The following is a 24,780-nucleotide window of genomic DNA, read 5'->3' on the forward strand; positions in this document are numbered from 1 at the left end:
TTCCCCACATTAGGGGCAGTACAGTTCCCCCACATTAGGTTGGCAGTACAGTTCCCCCACATTAGGTGCAATATAGTTCCCCCACATTACGTGCAGTATAGTTATAATTGTAGGGAGGAGGACAAGTCTAGAATTTACCATGAGGCTTACGGGACTAATTCTACCCCTAATCTTATATTTGCCAAGGGGTTCGATGGGCGGAGCCAAAGGGTTGTCAAAATTAGGTTTTGCCTAGAGTGTCAAAAATCCATGCACCAGCCCTGACTAGACCTCCCACTTGTGTGCATGTTTGCTGGTGTTTATAGGGAGGCATTTGATGTGGATTTGAAAAAAAAAATTGTAAGTTGAATGGTAAAACTCATGTTTTTCTTTACTTGGCAAACAGACGAACGATTTTACTATAAGATGGAGGCACAGAGGGGGGAATATTCCAAATTGAATTTTTTTTTTTTGCACCAGATTGGTTGAAAAAGTGATGCGGCACCCAGCAAGCTTGGAACAGCATGCACGTTGTAGTTTTGGGTCTGCAGCTGACCACAAACTAGGACTCCCAGCATGTTACACCATAATCTAAATTGTACTCCTATATAGGGCAAAATGTGTGGAGTTGTAGTTTTGGTCATCATAGATTGTATCAGGGCATGCTGGGAATTGTAGTTGGTAACTGCACCTCCCAGCATTGCATTCCTTCAAGGAATGCAATGCTGGGATTTGCAGTTACCAACTCCAATTCCCAGCATGCCCTGATACAATATATGGTGACCAAAACTACAACTCCCATTATGTTGCACTATACTATAGTATAGGTTATATGGTGCTACATGCTGGGGGGAGCTGTAGTTTCGGTTCAGCTGCAGAGATATAGGCTGGAATCTGGATCAAGGAAATTTCTTGATCCAGATTCCAGCCTATATCTCTGCAGCTGAACCGAAACTACAGCTCCCCCCAGCATGTAGCACCATATAACCTATACTATAGTATAGTGCAACATAATGGGAGTTGTAGTTTTGGGTCAGCTGCAAAACCATAAGCTGTATCAGGGCATGCTGGGCATTACAGATAGAAACTGCAACTCCCAGCATGCAACTCCCAGTATGCCCTGACCACACCACACATGCCCAGGCTCACAGCTCAGGACTACATTCCCATCATGTATGATTGTGACTGTCTATTATATGTAGCCTACACACAGGGCTGGCATCAGAAATGTTGGGGCCCCTTACACAGCTTGTAGTCTGCCCCCCCCCTCCCCTGCTCCCCGCGGCAAACACTAGATTTTATCTTAGTATCGGGCTTAGAAACATAAAATAATATCGCCACTCTGTGTTCATTTTGTAGTGAATACTGTAAGGAAATAAAAGCCACTATACGCAGACCAGTATCACTAATAACACCACTATACAAGGGACATATAATTCCACCACACCATAATAACTACCATTACTACTGACTAATACTCCTATATTGTTATTGAATAAAAACCACTATACAAATACCAATATCCGCCATACAGTGACCATACAGAAATAGATACCAGCTGTACACAGGGTCTGCAGACCATATAAGTCATTATAGTTATATACTCACAGGGGCTACAGACCATATAAGTCATTATAGTTATATACTCACAGGGACGTCTTCTCTGATCAGTGTCGTTCCCTTTTCTCTTTCTTCTCCATCTGTCCTGGGTCATCGTGAAGATTTCTCCCGATCACAACTCATCTTCACCGAATCTGCCAGACAAACATTTTAGGCTTCTCGCTACAGCAAAATCCTCACCTCTATACAAACCCCCTATATGTATTACACTGCCCCATATAGTATTAGATTCCTCTGTGCAGCTGTATAGTATTAGGCCCCAACATTGTCCCCATAGGGTATTATGCCCCTCATATTGCCCCCATAGTATTTTATGCCCCTCACATTGCCCTTCACTGTACATTATGCCGCTCATTTTGCCTCCATTGTATATTATCCCCCTCATATTGCCCCCATTGTATATTATCCCCTCTCACTTTGTCCCCATTGTATATTATGCTGCTCATAATGCTCCACCTTTCTATATTGGCCCCAGGGGGGCAGCTTGAAACCACAGGGCTTCGATGGAAAACATTTCCCTGGATAGTGTGGTAGGTAGCTAACCAGTTAGGTAGGTAGGAAGGAAGACGGCCAGGTAGGTATGCAGTTAGGTTGCCAGGTAGTTAGGTAGAGAAATAGCCAGGTACCCAAATAGGTAGGTTGCTAGGTTGGCAGGTAGTTTGGTAGAAAGATAGCAAGGTAGGTAGTCAGGTATTAAAAACAGGTAGGTATAGACAGGTAGGTAGATAGATAGATTGCCAGGTAGGTATGAAGACATGTAGGTAGGTAGTTAGCTAGGTTGCCAGGTAGGTAGGTAGGTAGCCAGTTAGTGTGCTAGGTTGCCCGGTAGGTAGGTAGCTAGGTAGGAAGACAGTAAGACAGGTAGATACGTAGGTGGGAATACACTCAGGTAGGTAGGCAGCAGGGGGTGGAATAAATCTCTCAAAAAGTAGCATGGGTAATACAGTGTTTCTCAACCAGGGTGTCTCCAGCTGTTGCAAAACAGCATGCTGGGAGTTGTAGTTTTGATACAGCTGGAGACACCATGGTTGGGAAACACTGCTCTTTCTTTGTGAAATACTGAATTGGCTAGAACAGTGTTTCCCAATCAGTGTGTCTCCAACTGTTGCAAAATTACAACTCCCAGCATGCCCTGGCACCCTTTGGGCATGCTGGGTCTTGTAATTTAGCAACAGCTGGAGGCACACTGGTTGGGAAACACTGGTTTAACATAATGTGTATGCTGAATATGCTAGCACAGTGTTTCCCAACCAGTGTGCCTCCAGCTGTTGCAAAACTACAACTCCCAGCATGCCCTGACAGCCTTTGGGCATGCAGGGAGTGTAGTTTTGCAACAGCTGGAGGCACACTGGTGTAACATGATGTGTGTGGTTCCCATACATCTCCCTGTCCCCCCCCCGCGTACAGAAAATTTTAAAAAAAGATACACACCATGTCCCACGCAGCGATCTTCAACAGCCGGGTCGTGTCCTATCTTATCCATAGGGCAGGCGTCGGGGCAGAGGTCATGGCCTGCTCTGAACTGTATACAGCTCAGAGCGGAAGTTGGACAGCAGCAGTGTGAAAAGTGCTTTTTTTTTTTTTTTTTACCAGCGAGTGGGCGGGCGATGGGGAGGGGGACCTCCCGCCGGCCACTGCAGATTTAAAGAGGCAGTGGCCGCCAGCCCTGGAGGTGTGTGTGGCTGCTGCATTCTGACTAATTGGCTGACTGTATGTAGTCAATCAGTCAGCATACAGTGCACTGTACAGTGCTGGCCCCCAGTCGGGGGGGGGGGGGGTGTTGGTTGGCGTTGGTGATGTCGGGGATGTCCGGTGGGGCTGGGGTTTAGTATTGAGAAAAAAAAATATGCTGCAGCAGCGGGCCGCAGTGATTAGGCCTATGGTTGGTGCATAAAATGAGAGGAATTGGGCTGGGGAGAATGTGTGCAAGTGGGTAAGTAACTGGCTCAGTGATAGGAAACAGAGGGTGGATATTAATGGTACTTATTGTGATTGGGTGACTGTTACTAGTGGGGTACCACATGGGTCAGTCTTGGGTCCTGTTCTATTTAATATATTTATTAATGACCTTGTAGAGAGGTTGAATAGTAAAGTAGCAATCTTTGCAGATTATACTAAACTCTGTAAAGCGGTAAACACAATAGAGGACAGTGCACTGTTACAAATGGATCTGGATAGGTTGGAGGTTTGGGCTGGGATGTGGCAGATGAGGTTCAACACTGATAAATGTAAGGTAATGCACATGGGGAAGAAAAATCCGGGCTGGGATTATGTATTAAATGGGAGCACACTTGGGATGACTGATTTGGAAAAGGACTTGGGAGTCTTAGTTAATAGTAAATTTAGCTGTAGTGACCAGTGTCGGGCAGCTGCTGCCAAGGCTAAGAAAATCATGGGTTGGCATCATGACAAGGAAATAATTCTACCGCTGTACAAATCACTAGTCAGACCACACATAGAATACTGTGTACAGTACTGGGCACCAGTGTACAAGAAAGATACAGTGGAGCTGGAGAGGGTTCAAAGACGAGCAACCAGGGTAATAGGGGGAATGGGAGGACTACAGTACCCAGAAAGATTATCAGAATTAGGGTTATTTAGTTTAGAAAAAAGAAGGCTTAGGGGAGACCTAATAACTATGTATAAATATATCAGGGGGCAGTACAGAGATCTCTCCATGATCTATTTATACCCAGGACTGTATATATAACAAGGGGGCATCCTCTATGTCTAGAGGAAAGAAGGTTTCTACACCAGCACAGACGGGGGTTCTTTACTGTAAGAGCAGTGAGACTGTGAAATTCGCTGCCTGAGGAGGTGGTCATGGTTAACTGGGTAAAATAATTTAAAAGAGGTATGGATGTATTTTTGGAGAATAATAACATTACAGGTTATGGATTCTAGATCTATAGGGACACAAGGTTGATCCAGGGATCTATTCTGATTGCCATATTTGGAGACGGGAAGGAATTTTTACCTAGAGTATGAGGGTTTTTTGCCTTCCTCTGGATCAACTCAGTAGGGACTCATTAGGGTTATAAGTTGAACTTGGTGGGCTCTGGTCTTTTTTCAACCTTATGAACTATGTTACTGGGGGGGGGGGGGACTCAAATTCTGCTGTCTGCACCTGCTTGGGGGGGGTGACTCTAACTCTGCTGTCTACAGTACACCTACTGGGCGGAACTCTAACTCTGCTTCCTACACCTACTGAGGGGACTCTAACTCTGCTGCCTGTGCCTGGTGGGGGTGGGGGGGTGGGGGGGGGGCTCTATCTCTGCTGCCAAGACCTATTGCGGGGAACTCTGCTGACTGCACCTACTGGGGGGGGGCTCTTAACTCTGCTGTCTACACCTACTGGGGGGCTGTAACTCTGCTGTCTACACCTACTGGGGAGGAACTCTAACTTTGCTGCCTACACCTGCTGGGGAGGGGGGGGGACTCTAACTCTGCTGCCTGCACCTACTGGGTGGGGGGACTCTAATTCTGCTATCTACACCTACTGGGAGGGGGACTCTAACTCTGCTTCCTACACCTACTGTAGGGGGATCCTGATGCCTACACCTACTGTAGGGGGGACCCTGCTGCCTACACCTACTGTGGGGGAACTCTGCTGCCTGCCACTGGGTGTAGGGGGGTGCTGGCTACCTACTTGACTAACTCCCTGGCTACCTAACTTTGTACCTGGATGCCTAACTACTTATCTACATACCTGGCTATCTAACTACTTACATACCTGGCTGCCTAACTACCTACCTACATATCTTGCTACCTACCTACATACCTGGCTACCTTACTATGTACATACCTGGCCTTCATACATGGCTGCCTAACTACCTAGCTAGCAACCCACCTACCAGGCTAGTCACCTACCTACATATCTGGCTTCCTGATCTACTTACCTAGTTAACTATTTACCTGGCTACCTACCTACCCGCCCTATTACTGTGCAGGACACCAAGGAGGACTTTATAACAGTTTGCGGGCTTATAGATGGAAAAATTGTGTAGAGGAGGGGACGGCACTGGAAAAATGTCTGACTTGTTTGTCCTACAGATGGTATGAGATCGATATAGCGGTCTGATCTGGACGGAGAAGAAAAGGAATGAGGATGCCACTGATCAGAAAAGATGTATTTGTGAGTCCCTTGCTGTAACTGTAATCACTTATATGGTATACACATCCTGTGTACAGCTGATGTTTACCGCCATATGGTCCTGTATATATTCACATATTATATACCGATCTCTGTACAGCTGATATCTACCGCCATATGATCCTGTAAATAATCACTTATATAGTATACAGATCTCTTTACAGCTGGTATCTACCACCATATGGTCCTGTATATAATCACTTATATTGTATACAGATCCTGTATAGAATATTGGTCTGGGTATAGTGGTTTTTATTCAGTACAGTATGGCGGTATTATCCAGTTATTGGGTGGTGGTGTATATTTTCTCCTTTTATACTGGTATTATTGGTCATGGAAAACTATTTTACCTACCTTAAAGCGTTTCTTATACATAAAATGTAGTTTTTTTTGTGTGTAGGGCTGGTGGAGGGATTTGGGTAGAATAGGGGCAGAAATGTGACCAGCGGCGGAGCATCGCAGGGGACCCTTACTTTTTGGTCCAGGGGCCCTGAGTGTTGTCAGTCCACCCCTGGCGGCATCACCTCCAGTTTGTGGTTACACTAACATGTGGTTTTATACATAGTTAAGCTACTAGTCACCCGGTAACCAAATCTACAGGTCATAATCTGGCCACAACTCGTTACTGATGTATATATAGTCATTTCTTCAGTGTTGTCACATGAAATTACATAAGATGTGTGTGTGTGTGTTTATATATATATACATGAAATTACATAAGGTGTGTGTGTGTGTGTGTGTATATATGTGTATATATATATATATTGTGATGACTCACTCTTGCAGATAGGTGCGGTTGCAGTATAGAGGCAAGGAAACAGTACTTTTCAAATCAAAGTTCAGTGTTTTATTCACACTTAGCAAACAGCAAAAACCGTCTTAGATGCAGTTCAAAGAAAAAGTAACAAAGTCCACCAACGTTCCTTAGGTGTTAGTTCACTCTTTTTCAGGCCTCCAGGCAGGCTGCTCACCAGCTTCCAAACTTGGAGGAAATGCAGGGAAGATTCCACCTCACCACTCTAGCAGAGTGAGCTCCAACATGCAAATCCCTCGCAGCTGGTGAAGCAAGCTGCCTTTAAAGAGGCACTGTCATTGTTAAAAACTTTTCATATATTGCAGGACTCATTATAATATGACATTTCACAATATACACCTGTTAAATTTTTTTTTTATTTTCACCTGAAATTCAAGCTCAAAATAGCCGGCACTAGGGGTCCCTGTCTTTTAGCCAGACAGACTAGTCTAGATTTTACAGCATACTGGATACCGGCCGTAAAGCATACCGGTATCCAGTATAGGAGATTTCTTTTGAGTGTATGCAAAACTACAGATAAAGGATGTGTGGACATGCTGGGAGCTGTAGTTTTACAACAGCTGGAGGCAACACTCCTCTAACACAGTTATTTACAAACATTGCAGCTTCAGTTGTTATTAAACTACCACTCCCAGCATGCTGAAATAGTCAAAGCTTTCTCGGACTCCTGAATGACAAAGAAGTTGATCAGACATTCAGGAGTTTGTGAAAGATGAGTGACACACATAGTGACAGCTATGCTGATTAGCATCCAGCTTTACTAGGAGAAGATAAAACAGATAGAACATGTATTCATAAAAATGCTGTACTTTAATCTAAAAAATCATTGCACTAATTTTATAAAGATCTATTCTATGAATTCACCATAATGTCTTCTGATTACTGCAGGCAAGCTCCAAGTATCTTCCTCTGACACATGACACAGCATAAAACCAGAGAGGAAAGGGTTACAGAGTAGAGAGTACTGATTGGCTGACTGCACAGGCTTGCTCCTGTGAGGGAGACAGACTGACACGCCCCCTCCAGCCTGCACAATGAAAAAGTAACTCACCAGCAGATAAATGCTTATATCTCTGGATATATAGGTCTGAGACACATAAAAATTATATGCACATGATCAGGATTGGGTCCTGAGTAACATATCACTTTTTTTTGCACTATGACAGGTACGCTTTAAGGCCAACAAAAGGTCGCTTGGATTGTGGGGAATGGCCCTACCCTACACTTAACCATTTCCAGTAAGAGCCATCCCAGATTGGCCTTCCAGCCATACTACGGCCACAGTGTCAATCTGCATCGCAGCACAGACACTGAATAAATACCGGCTCTTACTTCACTAAGGCCAGGAACCTTGGTGACACATATTGACCATCCACTATTATCCCCTTCACCTTCTCACCATATAATATATATATATATATATATATATATATATATATATATATATATATATATATTAGTGGCCCAGTACAGGAGGTGTTACCCCGTGCTCCTGCTGTCCTGTCAGGCAGCCTCCTTCAGTGTCCCCAAGGCCCCCTGCACTTGTTTCCCCATTGCAGCACAGATACTGAATAAATACCGGCTCTTACTTCACCAAGGCCAGGAGCCTTGGTGACACATATTGACCATCAAAACTACCAAAAAGATTCCCCTTGCGGGTCTCCGGGCAACTACTAATCAAAACAAAATTCCTTAGGGAAATAATTCCCCTCAGGGATAACCCTGAATAGAGGCACCCAAAATGATTTCCTTTACACTAAAATGTAACTTTTATTTAATCAAAATAAATGAATTAATGAATGAATGAAAAATGGTGCTCAGTGGCCACTAGGTGGCAGTGACATATTAAAAATACAGCACTATATATGGACCTAATTAGATATGTTTATAATGCTATATAGCATTATGTATGAGCTGATTTTATTAGAATTTTATTGTTGATCAGCTAGCTGGCTTCACAGACCAATGTTTTTACTTTCAAGGTACCCTGCATCCAGCATTGGTATCGGTTAGATGGCTGTCTTTTAAATATTTTTTTATGTTTTTTGCTACTAGCTGTTATTATTGGCTCCTATACATCTCATGGGTCCATATATACAGTGCCGAGCTCCAATTATATCCCTCTTGTCTGACGTTTCACCATTGTCTGGCTCGTCTGGCTCGTGCAGCGCCGCTCAGGAAGGGGAGTAGAGCTAGGTTTGGGGGTGGGGGGGGTGTAATGATGATGAGGAGGAGTAGGACGGGAGGGGGGGGGGGGTAATGATGAGGAGGAGGACGGGAGGGGGGGGGGTGGACTTTCACTATACACAGTGCCTTCCTCTTACAAACTAGTGCACCAGATATCCAGATGTTGCTAAACTACAACTCCCAGCAAGCCCAGACAGCCTATGGCTGCTTTGGCATGCTGAGAGTTGTAGTTTTGCAATAGCTGAATGGCTGTCCGGGCATGCTGGAGGAACACTGGAGCAGTCGCCCATAGCAACCAATCAGATTCCAGCTTTCATTTAAAAAAAAGGTCTTTGAAAAATGAAAGCTGAAATGTGATTGGTTGCTATGGGCGACTGCTCTATTGTTCCTCTGCACAAGGTAGAAAAATCTCCCTTATTATTTTTGCCATGAAAAAGCAACAGGAATGGAGACAAGCATGATTTCATTTACATGGGACTGTATATTGGTGGTATAGGAGGGATGTCATTTACATGGGACTGTATATTGGTGGTATAGGAGTGATTTCATTTACATGGGACTGTATATTGGTGGTATAGGAGTGATGTCATTTACATGGGACTGTATATTGGTGGTATAGGAGTGATGTCATTTACATGGGACTGTATATTGGTGGTATAGGAGTGATGTCATTTACATGGGACTGTATATTGGTGGTATAGGAGTGATGTCATTTACATGGGTCTGTATATTGGTGGTATAGGAGTGATGTCATTTACATGGGACTGTATATTGGTGGTATAGGAGTGATGTCATTTACATGGGACTGTATATTGGTGGTATAGGAGGGATGTCATTTACATGGGACTGTATATTGGTGGTATAGGAGTGATGTCATTTACATGGGTCTGTATATTGGTGGTATAGGAGTGATGTCATTTACATGGGACTGTATATTGGTGGTATAGGAGTGATGTCATTTACATGGGACTGTATATTGGTGGTATAGGAGTGATGTCATTTACATGGGACTGTATATTGGTGGTATAGGAGTGATGTCATTTACATGGGACTGTATATTGGTGGTATAGGAGTGATGTCATTTACATGGGACTGTATATTGATGGTATAGGAGTGATGTCATTTACATGGGACTGTATATTGGTGGTATAGAAGTGATGTCATTTAAATGGGACTGTATATTGGTGGTATAGGAGTGATGTCATTTACATGGGACTGTATATTGGTGGTATAGGAGTGATGTCATTTACATGGGACTGTATATTGATGGTATAGGAGTGATGTCATTTACATGGGGCTGTATATTGGTGGTATAGGAGTGATGTCATTTACATGGGACTGTATATTGTTGGTATAGGAGTGATGTCATTTACATGGGGCTGTATATTGTTGGTATAGGAGTGATGTTATTTACATGGGACTGTATGTTGGTGCTAGAGGAGTGATGTTATTTAAATGGGAAAGGACTTTTGGGGGGGGGAGTTCAGGGGAGCATGAAGAGAACTTACAAATCTAGGGGGAAAGAGGGAAAGAGGGTGGAACAAAGGAATCGGGAGGAAGATTTATATTATATTCAGTGTACAGCGTATAGCAGGGTTATATTTAGAGGCTACAGTGTGTGGTAGTTTTTTACTCAGGTGGTAAAATGTATACCTGTATTATATTCAGAGGGTACAGTGTGTGGCAATAATATATTTAGTAGTGTTGCTCGCGAATATTCGCAATTCGAATATTATTCGCGAATATCGCATATTCGCGAATTCGCGAATTTCGCGAATATAGCGCTATATATTCGTAATTACGAATATTCGTTTTTTTTTTGTTTTTTTCTTCACAATACACATCACAGTGATCATCCCTCTCTGCTTCCAGCTTGTGTGGTGTAAAGAAGGTTCTAATACTACTGTGTGAGACTGGCGCGTGAAAATTTGCATATGCTAATTTTCGCATATGCGAATTTTCGCGTATGCTAATTTCGCATATGCTAATTTTCACATGTAAATTTTCGCATACGCGAATTTTCGCGTATGCGAAAATAAAACGGGATTATAACGAATATGCGAATATTCGCGAATATATGACGAATATTCGTCCATATATTCGCGAATATTCGCGAATTCGAATATGGCCTATGCCGCTCAACACTAATATTTAGAGGGTGCAGTGTGTGGCAATAATATATTCAGAGGGTACAGTGTGTGGCAATAATATATTCAGAGGGTGCAGTGTGTGGCAATAATATATTCAGAGGGTGCAGTGTCTGGCAGTATTATTTTTAGGGGGTACAATGGTTAACAGTATTATATTCAGGGGGCACAGTGGTTGGCAGGATTATATTCAGGGGGTACAGTATTTGGCAGAAATCTAATGATTACTGTCTTCATACAGAGGATAAGGATCTGCTGACAAATTAAGGAACCAATGATGTCCGGGTGTCAGACTCTGCAGAGAAGATGTAGCTGGAAGAAGCCCTGACGTCTGGACCGGATGAGGAAGAAAAGGAAAGACGTCACTCAGGTCACTGATATTGTGTGTTCTCCTGACTGTCCTATCAGAGCTGTAGTCAGTTGTATGTTCTGCAGTGATGATGGCTGTACTCCAATCTGTGGCTCTCCAGCTGTTGCAAAACTACAACTCCCATAAATCCTGAGGCTCTTCAGACACGATGGGAGTTGCAGCTTTCCAACATCTGGAGAGCCACTTGAACAAAGGGGATTGGTGGATGTCCCATCAGTCGGACCCCCCACCATAAAAATGGACTGCTTATTTTAAAATGCCCGGGCCTATTTTTGGTCCCAGTCCATCCCTGTCTGTAAGTCACCGTTTTCTCCTGACTCTGTCCCATCTGTGCTGTAGTCACTGATATCTTTGTGCGGCTGAGGCCGAGTAAGGGGGTCGTCAGGGATTGAGAAAGCAGGTCGTCGGGGGGGAGTGGGGTATGGGTAGGGGGGCCCAGGACAATTTTTCACATCTGGGCCCTGTGGTTTTTAGCTACGCCCCTGCAATCAGTCGTATACTGCACAAATCTGGCCACTCTTTATGGAAGAGTGGCAAGAAGAAAGCCATTTCTTAAAGATATCCATAAAAAGTGTTGTTTAAAGTTTGCCACAAGCCACCTGGGAGACACCAAACATGTGGAAGAAGGTGTTCTGGTCAGATGAAAACAAAATTGAACTTTTTGGCAACAATGCAAAACGATATGTTTGGCCTAAAAGCAACACAGCTCATCCTCCTGAACACACCATCCCCACTGTCAAACATGGTGGTGGCAGCATCATGGTTTGGGCTTTTCTTCAGCAGGGACAGGGAAGATGGTTAAAATTGATGGGAAGATGGATGGAGCCAAATACAGGACCATTCTGGAAGAAAACCTGATGGATTCTGCAAAAGACCTGAGACTGGGACGGAGATTTGTCTTCCAACAAGACAATGATCCAAAACATAAAGCAAAATCTACAATGGAATGGTTCACAAATACACATATCCAGGTGTTAGAATGGCCAAGTCAAAGTCCAGACCTGAATCCAATCGAGAATCTGTGGAAAGAACTGAAAACTGCTGTTCACAAACGCTCTCCATCCAACCCCACTGAGCTCCAGCTATTCAAAAACGCTCTCCATCCAACCTCACTGAGCTCCAGCTGTTCACAAACGCTCTCCATCCAACCCCACTGAGCTCCAGCTATTCAAAAACGCTCTCCATCCAACCTCACTAAGCTCCAGCTGTTCACAAACGCTCTCCATCCAACCCCACTGAGCTCCAGCTGTTCACAAACGCTCTCCATCCAACCTGACTGAGCTCCAGCTGTTCACAAACGCTCTCCATCCAACCTCACTGAGCTTCAGCTGTTCACAAACGCTCTCCATCCAACCCCACTGAGCTCCAGCTGTTCACAAACGCTCTCCATCCAACCTCACTGAGCTCCAGCTGTTCACAAACGCTCTCCATCCAACCTCACTGAGCTCCAGCTGTTCACAAACGCTCTCCATCCAACCTGACTGAGCTCCAGCTGTTCACAAACGCTCTCCATCCGACCTCACTGAGCTTGAGGAATGGGCAAAAATTTCAGTCTCTCGACTGTGCAAAACTGTGCAAAACTGATAGAGACATACCCCAAGCGACTTACAGCTGTAATCGCAGCAAAAGATGGCGCTACAAAGTATTAACTTAACCCCTTAAGGACCAAGGGCGTACAGGTACGCCCTTGGTCCTGCTCTCCTGATATAACGCGGGGTTACACAGTAACCCCGCGTCATATCACGGCGGGCCCGGCGTCATAGTGAAGCCGGGACCCGCCTCTAATAGCGCGCAGCGCCGATCACGGCGCCGCGCGCTATGAAACCGAAAGTGGCCGGCTAGCTCAGTCGGGCTGTTCGGGATAGCCGTGGCTAATCGCGGCATCCCCAACAGCTGACAGGACAGCGGGAGGGCCCCTACCTGCCTCCTCGCTGTCCGATCGCCGAATGACTGCTCAGTGCCTGAGATCCAGGCCTGAGCAGTCATGCGGCAGAATCGTTGATCACTGGTTTCTTATGAGAAACCAGTGATCAGCATAAGAGATCAGTGTGTGCAGTGTTATAGGTCCCTATGGGACCTATAACACTGCAAAAAAAAAAAGTGAAAAAAAAAGTGAATAAAGATCATTTAACTCCTCCCCTATTAAAAGTTTGAATCACCCCCCTTTTCCAATAAAAAAAAAACCACAGTGTAAATAAAAATAAACATATATGGTATTACCGTGTGCGGAAATGTCCGAATTATAAAAATATATCATTAATTAAACCGCTCGGTCAATGGCGTGCGCGCAAAAAAATTCCAAAGTCCAAAATAGTGCATTTTTGGTCACTTTTTATATAATTTAAAAATGAATAATAAGTCCTATCAATGCAAAAATGGTACCGTTAAAAACTTCAGATCACGGCGCAAAAAATGATCCCTCATACCGCCCCATACACGGAAAAATAAAAAAGTTATAGGGGTCAGAAGATGACAATTTTAAACGTATTAATTTTCCTGCATGTAGTTATGATTTTTTCCAGAAGTCCGACAAAATCAAACCTACGGTATATAAGTAGGGGATCATTTTAATCGTATGGACCTACAGAATAAAGATAAGGTGTCATTTTTACCGAAAAATGTACTACGTAGAAACGGAAGCCCCCAAAAGTTACAAAACTGCGTTTTTTTTTCAATTTTGTCGCACAATGATTTTTTTTCCGTTTCACTGTAGATTTTTGGGCAAAATGACTGACGTCATTACAAAGTAGAATTGGTGGCGCAAAAAATAAGCCATCATATGGATTTTTAGGTGAAAAATTGAAAGAGTTATGATTTTTTAAAGGCAAGGAGCAAACAACGAAAATGCAAAAACGGAAAACCCCCGGTCCTTAAGGGGTTAAGGGGGTGAATAATTTTGCACACCCAATTTTTCAGTTTTTTATTTGTTAAAAAAGTTTGAAATATCCAATAAATTTCGTTCCACTTCATGATTGTGTCCCACTTGTTGTTGATTCTTCACAAAAAATTACAGTTTTATATCTTTTTGTTTGAAGCCTGAAATGTGGCAAAAGGTCAAAAAGTTCAAGGGGGCCGAATACTTTTACAATGCACTGTATAAGCATACGTAAAAACAATATGTATTACATGGTCCCCCGGTTGATTAGATTTTCTATTGATCGGTTGTTCTATGCATTGGAACAAGTGCAAATAATTAGATACAAAAGTGTCCATGGCCTTTTAATGGTGTTCACAATATTAGGATTTGCACTGGGCAAATCAGCAGTGGATTTTGATGAAAAAAATCTGATTCCTGCCACAACCTGGCATGCAGACCTGTATGGAAACTTCTGAAGTAAAACGGGCCTTATCTTTAGCTTTTCAACCTTGAATGCAAGTCCAAAAGCCTGCGAATGGGACAAAAAAACTAAACATGGCTGAGGGAATTTGTATGCTTGGAAAATAGCGTTTCTTTTTTTTAATACCTGATGGTAATTCTTATAACAAAATCATCACAACTTTGTATATGTGGGAATGTATAAATGGCTTTGCCAGAAGTCACAATTTTTGAGTACGCCTTTCTATTGACTTCCCCTGCGGACCCGAATACCTTGGGCACCACTGTCAGTGCAGAGCAGATCGGTGCTGACGATAAACACACGGGCTCAGCGCTCAGTTTAACTCTGCTGCCCATTCATTTTAGGTCTCAGCACTGGGATTCCTAACAAATAAAACTTCTGTCATGTTGCTATTGTATAGTATTATATTGATATCTGGCACACTATAGCATTATCCTTTTTGGCCTTCTCTGACCAATTGGCCAATCAGCTACTTTACCATCCAGGCCCCAAGCAGGTCCCACAGGTCATTTGCCATTTGTGTCAGAGTCAGTGAGTTTAATATAGCATCAAAATAACTAGGAATGCACCGAAAGGGAAATTTTGTGCTCAAACAGAAAATTTTGGCTGTGCATGGGCGAAAACCGAAAATGCATTGCCCCGCCCACTTTTTTCAATATAGTTTTTGTAAAATTGTATTATCAGAATTTTTTTAGTTACTGATGTACTTGAAGGGGACTCCGGAACACATACAGGTGGCTATAGACGGTACTGGCCGGGCTTGGAGCCGCAGCACTGCCGCTCACCATACATTGACTCCAGGACACACTATAGGGGTATACACCTGTCTGATTAAAACTGATTGGTTGCTATGGGCAACTACTCCATTTTTCCTCAGATTGTTTTGGTAAATCTCCCCCTTATATCTTAAAAAAAAAAAAATCAGTATGCTTAAAATGTTCTCTTCTGACCCCTATAATGTTCTAATTTTTCCATATACGGGGTTGTATAGGGGCTAATTCTTTACGCCGTCATCTGTATTTTTCATCTGTATCATTTTTTTATTTTGATGGGACTTTTGGAATCACTTTTTTTTTCTGCTACATTAAGTGAACAAAAAGCAACCATTCTGGATGTTTGTATTTCTTTTACATTTATGCCACTGACCGTTCGGTTTCATTAACATAATTTTTTAATAGTTCAGACATTTATGCCCGCCATGTTACCACTCATACACCTGCCGCACGGCTGTGCCGTATACACACGGCGGCCAGCCATAAAAGGGTTAAGTCACCTCCTCCCAGCGCTCGGCACTGCTGGTAGGAGTGAGTGGGCCCATGATGGAGCGGCAAGACCTTGCCACACAGGACCTGTGGGGGGGAGGAGGACATGTACTGCCAACTGCCTGATGTACTGTACAGCAGGGGCAGACATATCACTTGTTCAGCCGATTCGGCTGCACAGGGGCCCAGCGTGTTAGGGGGCCCACCTAGTAGCCCAGGTCACAGCCTGGGCCTCACAGTCTGGGCCCCTGTAGGGCCCCTGCCAGTACTTCATACTCTATGCTGCAGCAACAGGTCCCGGACCTGCCGCTGACAGCAGTAATTTACCTTTAAACCGGCCGGGCGAGACGGACAGGCCAGGGGCTGATGGGAGCAGACATGCCCCGCGCAGGCACGCACGTCTGTTCCAAGCCCCTGACGTCACGTGTCATGGCCTCTGACCCCGACAGAAGCGACAGGAGCAGCAAACCCTCCCGCCTCACACGGCCGCATCACTGAGCAGATAAGGTGAGGAGAGTGACGGTCAGGTGCAGGGCGGTGGGGGAGGGGATTGTAATGATGATGAAGAGGACAGGAGGGGTGTTGAAGTGGTTGGTGGTGTAATAAGGAGGATTGGGGGTCTGGGAGAGCGTAGTGTTGATAAGGAGGACCAGAGGGGGGGTGAGGGGTGTAGTGATTAGGGGGTTTAATGTTGATGAGAAAGACAGAGGGGGTGTCAGCTGTGTAATAATGATGAGGTGCTTAAGGTATATGAGGTGATGAGGAGACTGAGGATGGAGTGCATGGGGTGTATGGGGTGATGAGGAGACTGAGGATGGGGTGCGTGGGGTGTATGGGGTGATGAGGAGACTGAGGATGGAGTGCGTGGGGTGTATGGGGTGATGAGGATGGAGTGCATGGGGTGTATGGGGTGATGAGGAGACTGAGGATGGGGTGATGAGGAGACTGAGGATGGGGTGCGTGAGGTGTATGGGGTGATGAGGAGACTGAGGATGGGGTGCGTGGGGTGTATGGGGTGATGAGGAGACTGAAGATGGAGTGCATGGGGTTAGGAGGAGACTGAGGATGGAGTGCATGGGGTGTATGGGGTGATGAGGAGACTGAGGATGGAGTGCGTGGGGTGTATGGGGTGATGAGGAGACTGAGGATGGGGTGTATGGGGTGATGAGGAGACCGAGGATGGGTTGTGTGGGGTGTATGGGGTGATGAGACTGAAGATGGGGTGCGTGGGGTGTATGGGGGTGATGAGACTGAGGATGGGGTGCGTGGGGTGTATGGGGTGATGAGGAGACTGAGGATGGGGTATATGGGGGTGATGAGAAGACTGAGGATGGAGTGCATGGGGTGATGAGGAGACCGAGGATGGAGTGTGTGGGGTGTATGGGGTGATGAGAAGACCTAGGATGGGTTGTGTGGGGTGTATGGGGGGATAAGACTGAGGAAGGGGTGCGTGGGGTGTATGGGGGAGATGAGGAGACTGAGGATGGGTTGCGTGGGGTGTATGGGGTGATTCAGTGGTGTATAGTGATTGGCAGTATTATATTCAGGGCAATAGTATTTGGCAGTATTATATTCGGGGGTACAGTGGTTGGCAGTATTATATTCAGGGGTACAGTGGTTGGCAGTATTATATTCAGGGGTACATTATTTGGCAGTATTATATTCAGGGGCACAGTGGTTGGCAGTATTATATTCAGGGGTACAGTGGTTGGCAGTATTATATTCAGGGGGTACAGTATTTGGCAAGGTTATAATGATTATTGTCATCATACAGAGGATGAGGATCTACTGACAAATTAAGGAACCAATGATGTCCAGGTGTCAGACTCTGCAGAGAAGATGGAAGAAATCCTGGTGTCTGGACCAGATGAAGAAGAAAAGTAAAGACAACAGAGAAGACGTCACTCAGGTCAGTGATATCATTGTGTATTTTCCTAACTGTCCCATCAGAGCTGTAGTCACTGATATCATTGTGTATTCTCCTGACTGTCCCATGAGCTGTAGTCACTTCAGACATGATGGGAGTTGCAGCTTTCCAACATCTGGGGAACCACTTGAACCAAGGTGATTGGTGGGGGTCCCATGAGTCAGACCCCCACCATAAAAATGGGCTGTTTATTTTAAAATGCCTGGGCCTATTTTTGGTCCCAGTTTGGCCCTGCCTGTAAGTCACTTCTATCACTAAGGATAAGAAGCCAAGGAACAAGGGGGTGCCAAGGGGTGTCGTGCTAAGTCCAGGGGTGTGAATGTAAAGGAGAGCACTGCCCTCTGCCTCCCAGCTAGATACGGGGGCTGACCCGGGGGAGTACTCACTGGGCCGTGGACTGTGGTCGACAAGGCAAGTGGCGACACTACATGCACGGGGTAAGTGGAGGCCCTCCAGTGGGGTCTAGGTACATAAGGGGGCACAGTGCTGGGGGGGGGGGGGGCAGGCACATTCTTTGCACAGGGGCCCTCTCCTCAGTTCTGCGCCTTACACCGGAGTCTTTATATGTTTTAAACCACGCCCCCTTTAGGCCACGCCTTCCATAATTATCGACAGGAAATTCCCTTAGCCGAAAAGGCCGAAAGGGGCATTTTCGGCCAATTATTTTCGACGGCTGAAATTTCGTTGCATCACTAAAGATAACTTTCTATGTTCACCCAGGTCTGAAATGCTGGAGGTTTGTTGGGGAGTTTTATCCCCTATTGAACTTAATTAGGAAAATCTGCAAGGAATTTGCAGCACATGCATTTCACTCCTGTGTGAACATACCCCTAATGAGATTCTTGGGAATAAACCTAGATAAAGGGGTTGTCCAAACTGAAAAATCTACTTTGTAACTGGAAATTGGCGGATAAATATAAAATACATTAAATATAGGAAAAATATAACAATATTTATTATAAAATAAATATTTGGTACTTTCTGAGAAGATAGGATGCTTGGTTGCACGTTGCCATGAAGAGTATGGAAAGTGTCTATCAGATGGGCGTCCGCGCCTGCACAATTCTGGATGAGGTAAAGTTTATCCCAAACTGGAATCTTGTGCTATATGGAGCCAGGACACCCGATGAGTCTTCATGAGATCCTCAGATGGCAGGAGCCTCAGACTGTATAGATGGCAGGAGCCTCAGATGTTATAGATGGCAGGAGCCTCAGATTGTATAGATGTCTGGAGCCTCAGATTGTATAGATGGCAGGAGCCTCAGATTGTATAGATGTCTGGAGCCTCAGATTGTATAGATGTCTGGAGCCTCAGATTGTATAGAAGCCGGGGGAGCCTCAGATCGTATAGATGTCAGGAGCCTCAGATGTTATAGATGCCAGGAGCCTCAGATTGTATAGATGCCAGGAGCCTCAGATTGTATAGATGTCAGGAGCCTCAGATTGTATAGATGCCAGGAGCCTCAGATTGTATAGATGTCAGGAGCCTCAGATTGTATAGATGTCAGGAGCCTCAGATTGTATAGATGGCAGGAGCTTCGGATGTTATAGATGTTATTGGGAAACTCTAGAGATGGAATTAGAGTTCCCAATAGATGTTATTTAAAAAAAAAAAAAAAACAGCTTCCTCAGGCCTAAGAGACGTCTCTCATTACACAGGAACCATCCGGCTCGTACGTGAACTGCTGGGTATCAGGACTTACGTCCGTCATGATGCAGTCCCCGTCCTTGTCGAATGTAAACTGTGGCTGGATCAGATGTTGCTGTCGTCTTGCCCTCAGCTGATGTCTCCTCATCTTCACTGCTCCGATGGTACACCTCCCAGACTCCATCCTGGCCATCTTCTCCCCGCCTCTCTCACTCCCACTGGACTCCATCATTTTTCGCTTCATAGCTCTGCTATCCACTCCTCACACTCAAACTGAGCAACCCACACAGTTGTCAGGCAGCGCGGGCCCTTTTACCACGATGCTTCATTGTGACATCACATGTGTGACATCACATGACATTACAGGCTGTGCTAGGCCTCTAGTTGAAAGCATTAATGTATGTATATATATATATATATATATATATATATATATATATATATATATATATATATATATATATATATATATATGAATTTATGGTAAGCAGTGGCCCATAACAACCAATCAGATTGCTTCTTTTATTTTTCAGAGGCTTTATTAAAAATGAAAGAAGCGATCTGATTGGTTGCTATGGACAACTGCTCCACCTTTCCTCTGCACTGGATTTGATAAATCTCCCCCATTATTACCTACTGTCATTCAGAGCCTGATGTAAATGATGTACAGCAGCCAAACCTCAGCTTCTTCTGCTGCTTTACTTTCATTTCTCAGAATTTGTGAGGAAATAAATAAGAAAAACCAAAAACTTCTTGTTACATTTGCAGTAAGGACATGCTGGCAGTTGTAGTCGTGCGGCGGGGGCAGTTGATAAGCTTGTCACCCGCCTGCACATCCCCCGTCCATGCCGCATGACTACAACTCCCAGCATGTCATGCAACGTGGGTGGGAGATGTGCTTGTCTTCTGCCTCCGCTGCGCGACTACAACTCCTAGCATGTCCTCACTGTAAGAGCATGCTGGGTGTTGTAGTCATGCTGCAAGGGCGGGTGACAATGGAGCCAGGGAAGCAGGCAGCATTGCGCTCCACTCTCTGGCTTCCCAGCGGGGAAAATGAAGTTACGGCTCTGTGTCTTCATATTTTTCCCATTGGCAGCTGTGATTGGCCAGGCGGCACGGACCAATCATGGGTCTGCCCAGGAAATATGAACTTATATGACTTTTTTAATGTTCAACAAGTGTTATTGAAGATTTTTTCATTATACAAAGATATACAAAGTTTTGTATAAAACATATACAGTGACCCCCCCCCCCCAACCTACGATGGCCCCGACATACGATCATTTCAACATACGATGGGTTCTCAGAGGCCATCGCATGTTGAAGGCAGCATCAGCATACGATGCTTTTGTATGTTGGGGCCATCGCATAAACGGCTATCCGGCAGCGCAGACTGCTTCAGCTTCCACTGGATAGCCGTTTACGGTGCCCCGTGTGGTCCGCTGACGATCACTTACCTGTCCTCGGGGCTCCGGCGCGTCCTCTTCGGGATCCCCTGCATCGTCGGCGCTCTCCTTCGTCGTCATCACATCGCTGCTCACACCGTCCGGTCATCCAATAGGAGCGGCGTGCGTAGCGACGTGATGGTGGCGACAGAGAGCGAGGATGCCGGGGAAGCAGAGGCCTTGCCGGAGCATCGGAGACACCCTGGGGACGCAGTGACAGGGATGGAGGGCGACATCCAGGGCAGCGGTGATGGTCCGGAGCGGCGGGGACAGGTGAGTACAACTTCCTTTACCAGTGGTCTTCAACCTGCGGACCTCCAGATGTTGCAAAACTGCAACTCCCAGCATGCCCGGACAGCTATTGGCTGTCCGGGCATGCTGGGTGTTGTAGTTTTGAAACATCTGGAGGTCCGCAGGTTGTAGACCACTGTCCTATACTTTACATTGCATGGATCCCTCAACATACGATGGTTTCAACAAACGATGGTCCATTTGGATCGGATTACCATCGTATGTTGAGGGATCACTGTAAAAGTAATTGTTTAGCGCATAAAGCAGATAAATCAACTTATTATAGTACAGTATCTTGTACACATAGTCATATGTGGTGAGGGTGTGAGGAGGACAGATGGAATTACCCTTGGGGTAGATGGCATTAACCCCTTGTGTTCGTGATGCCAGGGAGTAGTTTATCCTCTCACCACCCGAAGGAATACCACTGGATCCTGGGCTAGGCACGGGGGCAAACAATGACTCCGACGCCAAGTTACGGAACAACGGCAGCTTTACTGAGTCAGACAGGTGTAACAGATACAGCTTGGCTAGGCCCAAAGAGGTGACCAGTGACTTCAGAGACCACAGGGCTTGCTGGGACTTATAGTGGACTTGGACAATTTGATGCACGGCCACGCTGACTTGATACAGATTGACTTGGACTGACTTGACTAAGACTGACTATACCCCATTTGTAGCTTACCAGGTTTTGGCTTGGACCTGGGGGGTAGTGGACTTGTGTATCCGTGGTCGCGTGGTAGACCTTAGGCCTCCTCTGGACTCCAGACCTACTGTTACAGGACTTGACCTTACTCAGCTACGCAGGAACAAGAGAGCAGAGGCTCCACCCAGGGCTTAAATGGGGGAGACTCTGGAGGGGTCCCATAGGTCACTCTGTAGGTCACATGGTCACTGGTACCATCCCTGGTTACAATCACATGACAACATTTTTTAAAAGTATAACACATCATATGTACAATATATTATATAACATAGGTATTGGAGGTGATATATACAAGACATAGGTGAGGGGGGGCCCAGGGGTCACAGGATGGAGTCTGCCGGATGGGGCAGCTAGGGTACAGGGGTGCAGCTCCTGTACTGGGCCATCACACATATTTAGAGAGAAAAAAACACTGCATTTATGAGCTGTGTATAATACACTAGCCTCGCCCTATTGTAAGCAAAAAAAAACTAAAAACTTCTAAATCCCTTAATAAATCTCCCTCATGCATTTTTATGAACTTTTGAATAAAAAAAAAATCACCATGAAAAATAGCTGTAAACTCTGAGTATGAATTCAGTCTTACAGCGGCCATGGGGCCAAAATCTCCAAATCTTTTTTTTTATTTAACAAATTTATACACCCCCTCAGCCCAGGCCTATTTAAAGGGGTACTCCGGTGCTAAGACATCTTATCCCCTATCCAAAGGATAGGGGATAAGATGCCTGATCGCGGGGGTCCCCGTGTGACGTCACGCTCCGCCCCCTGAATGCAAGCCTATGGGAGGGGGTGTGACAGCTGTAATGCCCCCTCAGATAGGCTTGCATTGAGGGGGCGGAGCGTGTTGTCACACGGGGGCGGGGTCGTGATGTCACAATGCTCCGGCCCCCGTGATCATCAGTAATCAGACCCGGAGCGAACGTGCTCCGGGGACTGATTCTATCGGGGTGCTGCGTGCAAGATCACGGGGGTCCCCAGCGGAGGGTCCCCCGCGATCAGGCATCTCATCCCCTATCCTTTGGATTGAAGATAAGATGTCTTAGCGCCGGAGTACCCCTTTAATTGGCAAGAAACTGCACAGGGCCCTGTTTTCTAGCAGTCTTCCAGTCTTTTGACAGCGAGCACATGGTAGGTGTATTTTATCATCTGTTCACACTGGTGGTGTGCAGCATCCAATGCTACCGTGGTCCAGAGCCCACGACCAAGAGGCTGGGACACAGTTGCCTGCACTGCTGCTCTGCCACTGGGCTATTCCCCCTATGGGCACTGACGTTGTGGCAATGATGGTGGATGCCCATTTTATGCTAGGGACGTTAGGGACCCGCTGTATACAGGTGGCCATGATATGACTAGCGGCTTGAACTTTATGATAATAATGTACACTATTGTACACTATGGACCTGTCATTTACATATATATTCATGCAAGATGTATGTGTAGGTGTGCGGACATCTATTTTTCTCCATTGATTTAGCAATTACATATATATATATATATATACTGTCTGTGCACCACTGTACATAATATACTTACTACTTCAGTGATTGCTCCCACGCCGTCCTAACTAGGTGCCAAGCTATCCTCACTAGGTGCAGCTCCAGCCTCAGCTAGTCGGGCCTGGTACCCAAATTTGGCTGTAGGCAAGGGCTTATGTAATCACACTGCCTACATCCTGGAAAGGGAGCAGCCAAATCCACCGGCCTAATCTACCACTGCCCGGTACTAGAACAAAAATACCTGCTTTTAAGTTGCCGGTATATGGCTTACACTGGCACCAACTCCAAACTGGTAATTGCTGGCCGTGCAGTCAAAGTACTGGCAGGGTGCGCCAATTTAACAAGGATCAATAGCGCTGCAGACCGAACTGTAGAGTCCTGGTAAATTACCTATATCAGTGGAAAACCTAGTGCCTCCAGTAGGGTTACTGTAATAAATGGCACCCGCTGCTGAGAGTGTGATGCTGACGGATATATTTGATGGACAACATAAACGTGGTGTGAACCAGAGGCGGACTGACCAGCTGGTGCGATCAAACGTTGTCCGAGGGCCGGGTACAGGGCCCACTGCCGCCGCTCCTGAGGATCCAGGACACTCGTCCCAGATCCCCAGCAGACAGCGCTGCCTTCTCCTGTATGTGCAGTACACGCACATAGAGGAGAAGGCCTTCCCGTCTTTGTGAGTCACATCTGCGACTTACACAGAGGAGATGTGACCATCGCCCCCACACAGCGCAGGCGCCGATGATGTCACTCATCGGCGCCTGCACTGTGGAGGAGGAAAGATGCGGGCCCCTGCTACGGAGATCGCTTTTTTATTTTCAACCTGGGGAGGGGAGGGGAAGGGAAAAACTCTGCTGTCTGAACCTACTTGGGGGGGGGGGGGGCTCTAACTCTGCTGTGTGCACCTATAATAAACAAATTCTTCTCCACAGTATTCACAGAGGAAAATGAAATGCCAGGTGAAATACAGTGTGATGAGATAAACTCCCCAGTACAGGTCACCTGTCTAACCCAGGAAGAAGTACAGTGCCGCCCACAAAAAATCAAAATAGACAAATCACCAGGTCCAGATGGCATTCACCCCCGTGTTCTAAAGGAATTAAGTAATGTAATAGACAGTCCCCTGTTTTTTATTATACAGGGACTCTATAGGGACAGGGACTGTTCCCCAGGACTGGCGCATGGCAAATATGGTGCCAATATTTAACAGCTTAACAACCATGGACATGTATACACGTCCAGGGCGGATGCACGTCCCCGCACCAGGACGAGTATACTCGTCCATGGTTCTTGTGGGTGCTGCCCAGGGCACCCACGAGTTTGCAACAGGGACTCTGCTGTATCACACAGCAGGAACCCTGCTGCACTGCCGGGACTGAAGTAAACTTCAGTCC

At 45.7% G+C, this 24,780-nt stretch overlaps 1 protein-coding gene across 2 annotated transcripts in view; it reads left to right on the top strand.

Moving 5' to 3' along the window:
* The first annotated feature begins 5,669 nt into the window (after positions 1-5,669).
* LOC130293877 (membrane-spanning 4-domains subfamily A member 4A-like) overlaps positions 5,670-24,780 on the top strand; it is a 54,434-nt gene continuing 35,323 nt past the window's right edge. The window contains exon 1 of one of the 2 annotated variants that reach the window (XM_056543084.1): positions 5,670-5,734. In XM_056543084.1, the coding sequence (XP_056399059.1) occupies positions 5,727-5,734 (8 nt within the window). In that variant the 5' untranslated portion in view covers positions 5,670-5,726. Of the gene's footprint in view, positions 5,735-17,755; positions 17,780-24,780 lie in introns of those variants that run through there. The other variant, XM_056543088.1, reaches the window with a different exon arrangement.

Source organism: Hyla sarda, chromosome 10 (assembly GCF_029499605.1).
Source record: "Hyla sarda isolate aHylSar1 chromosome 10, aHylSar1.hap1, whole genome shotgun sequence".
NCBI lineage: Eukaryota > Metazoa > Chordata > Amphibia > Anura > Hylidae > Hyla > Hyla sarda.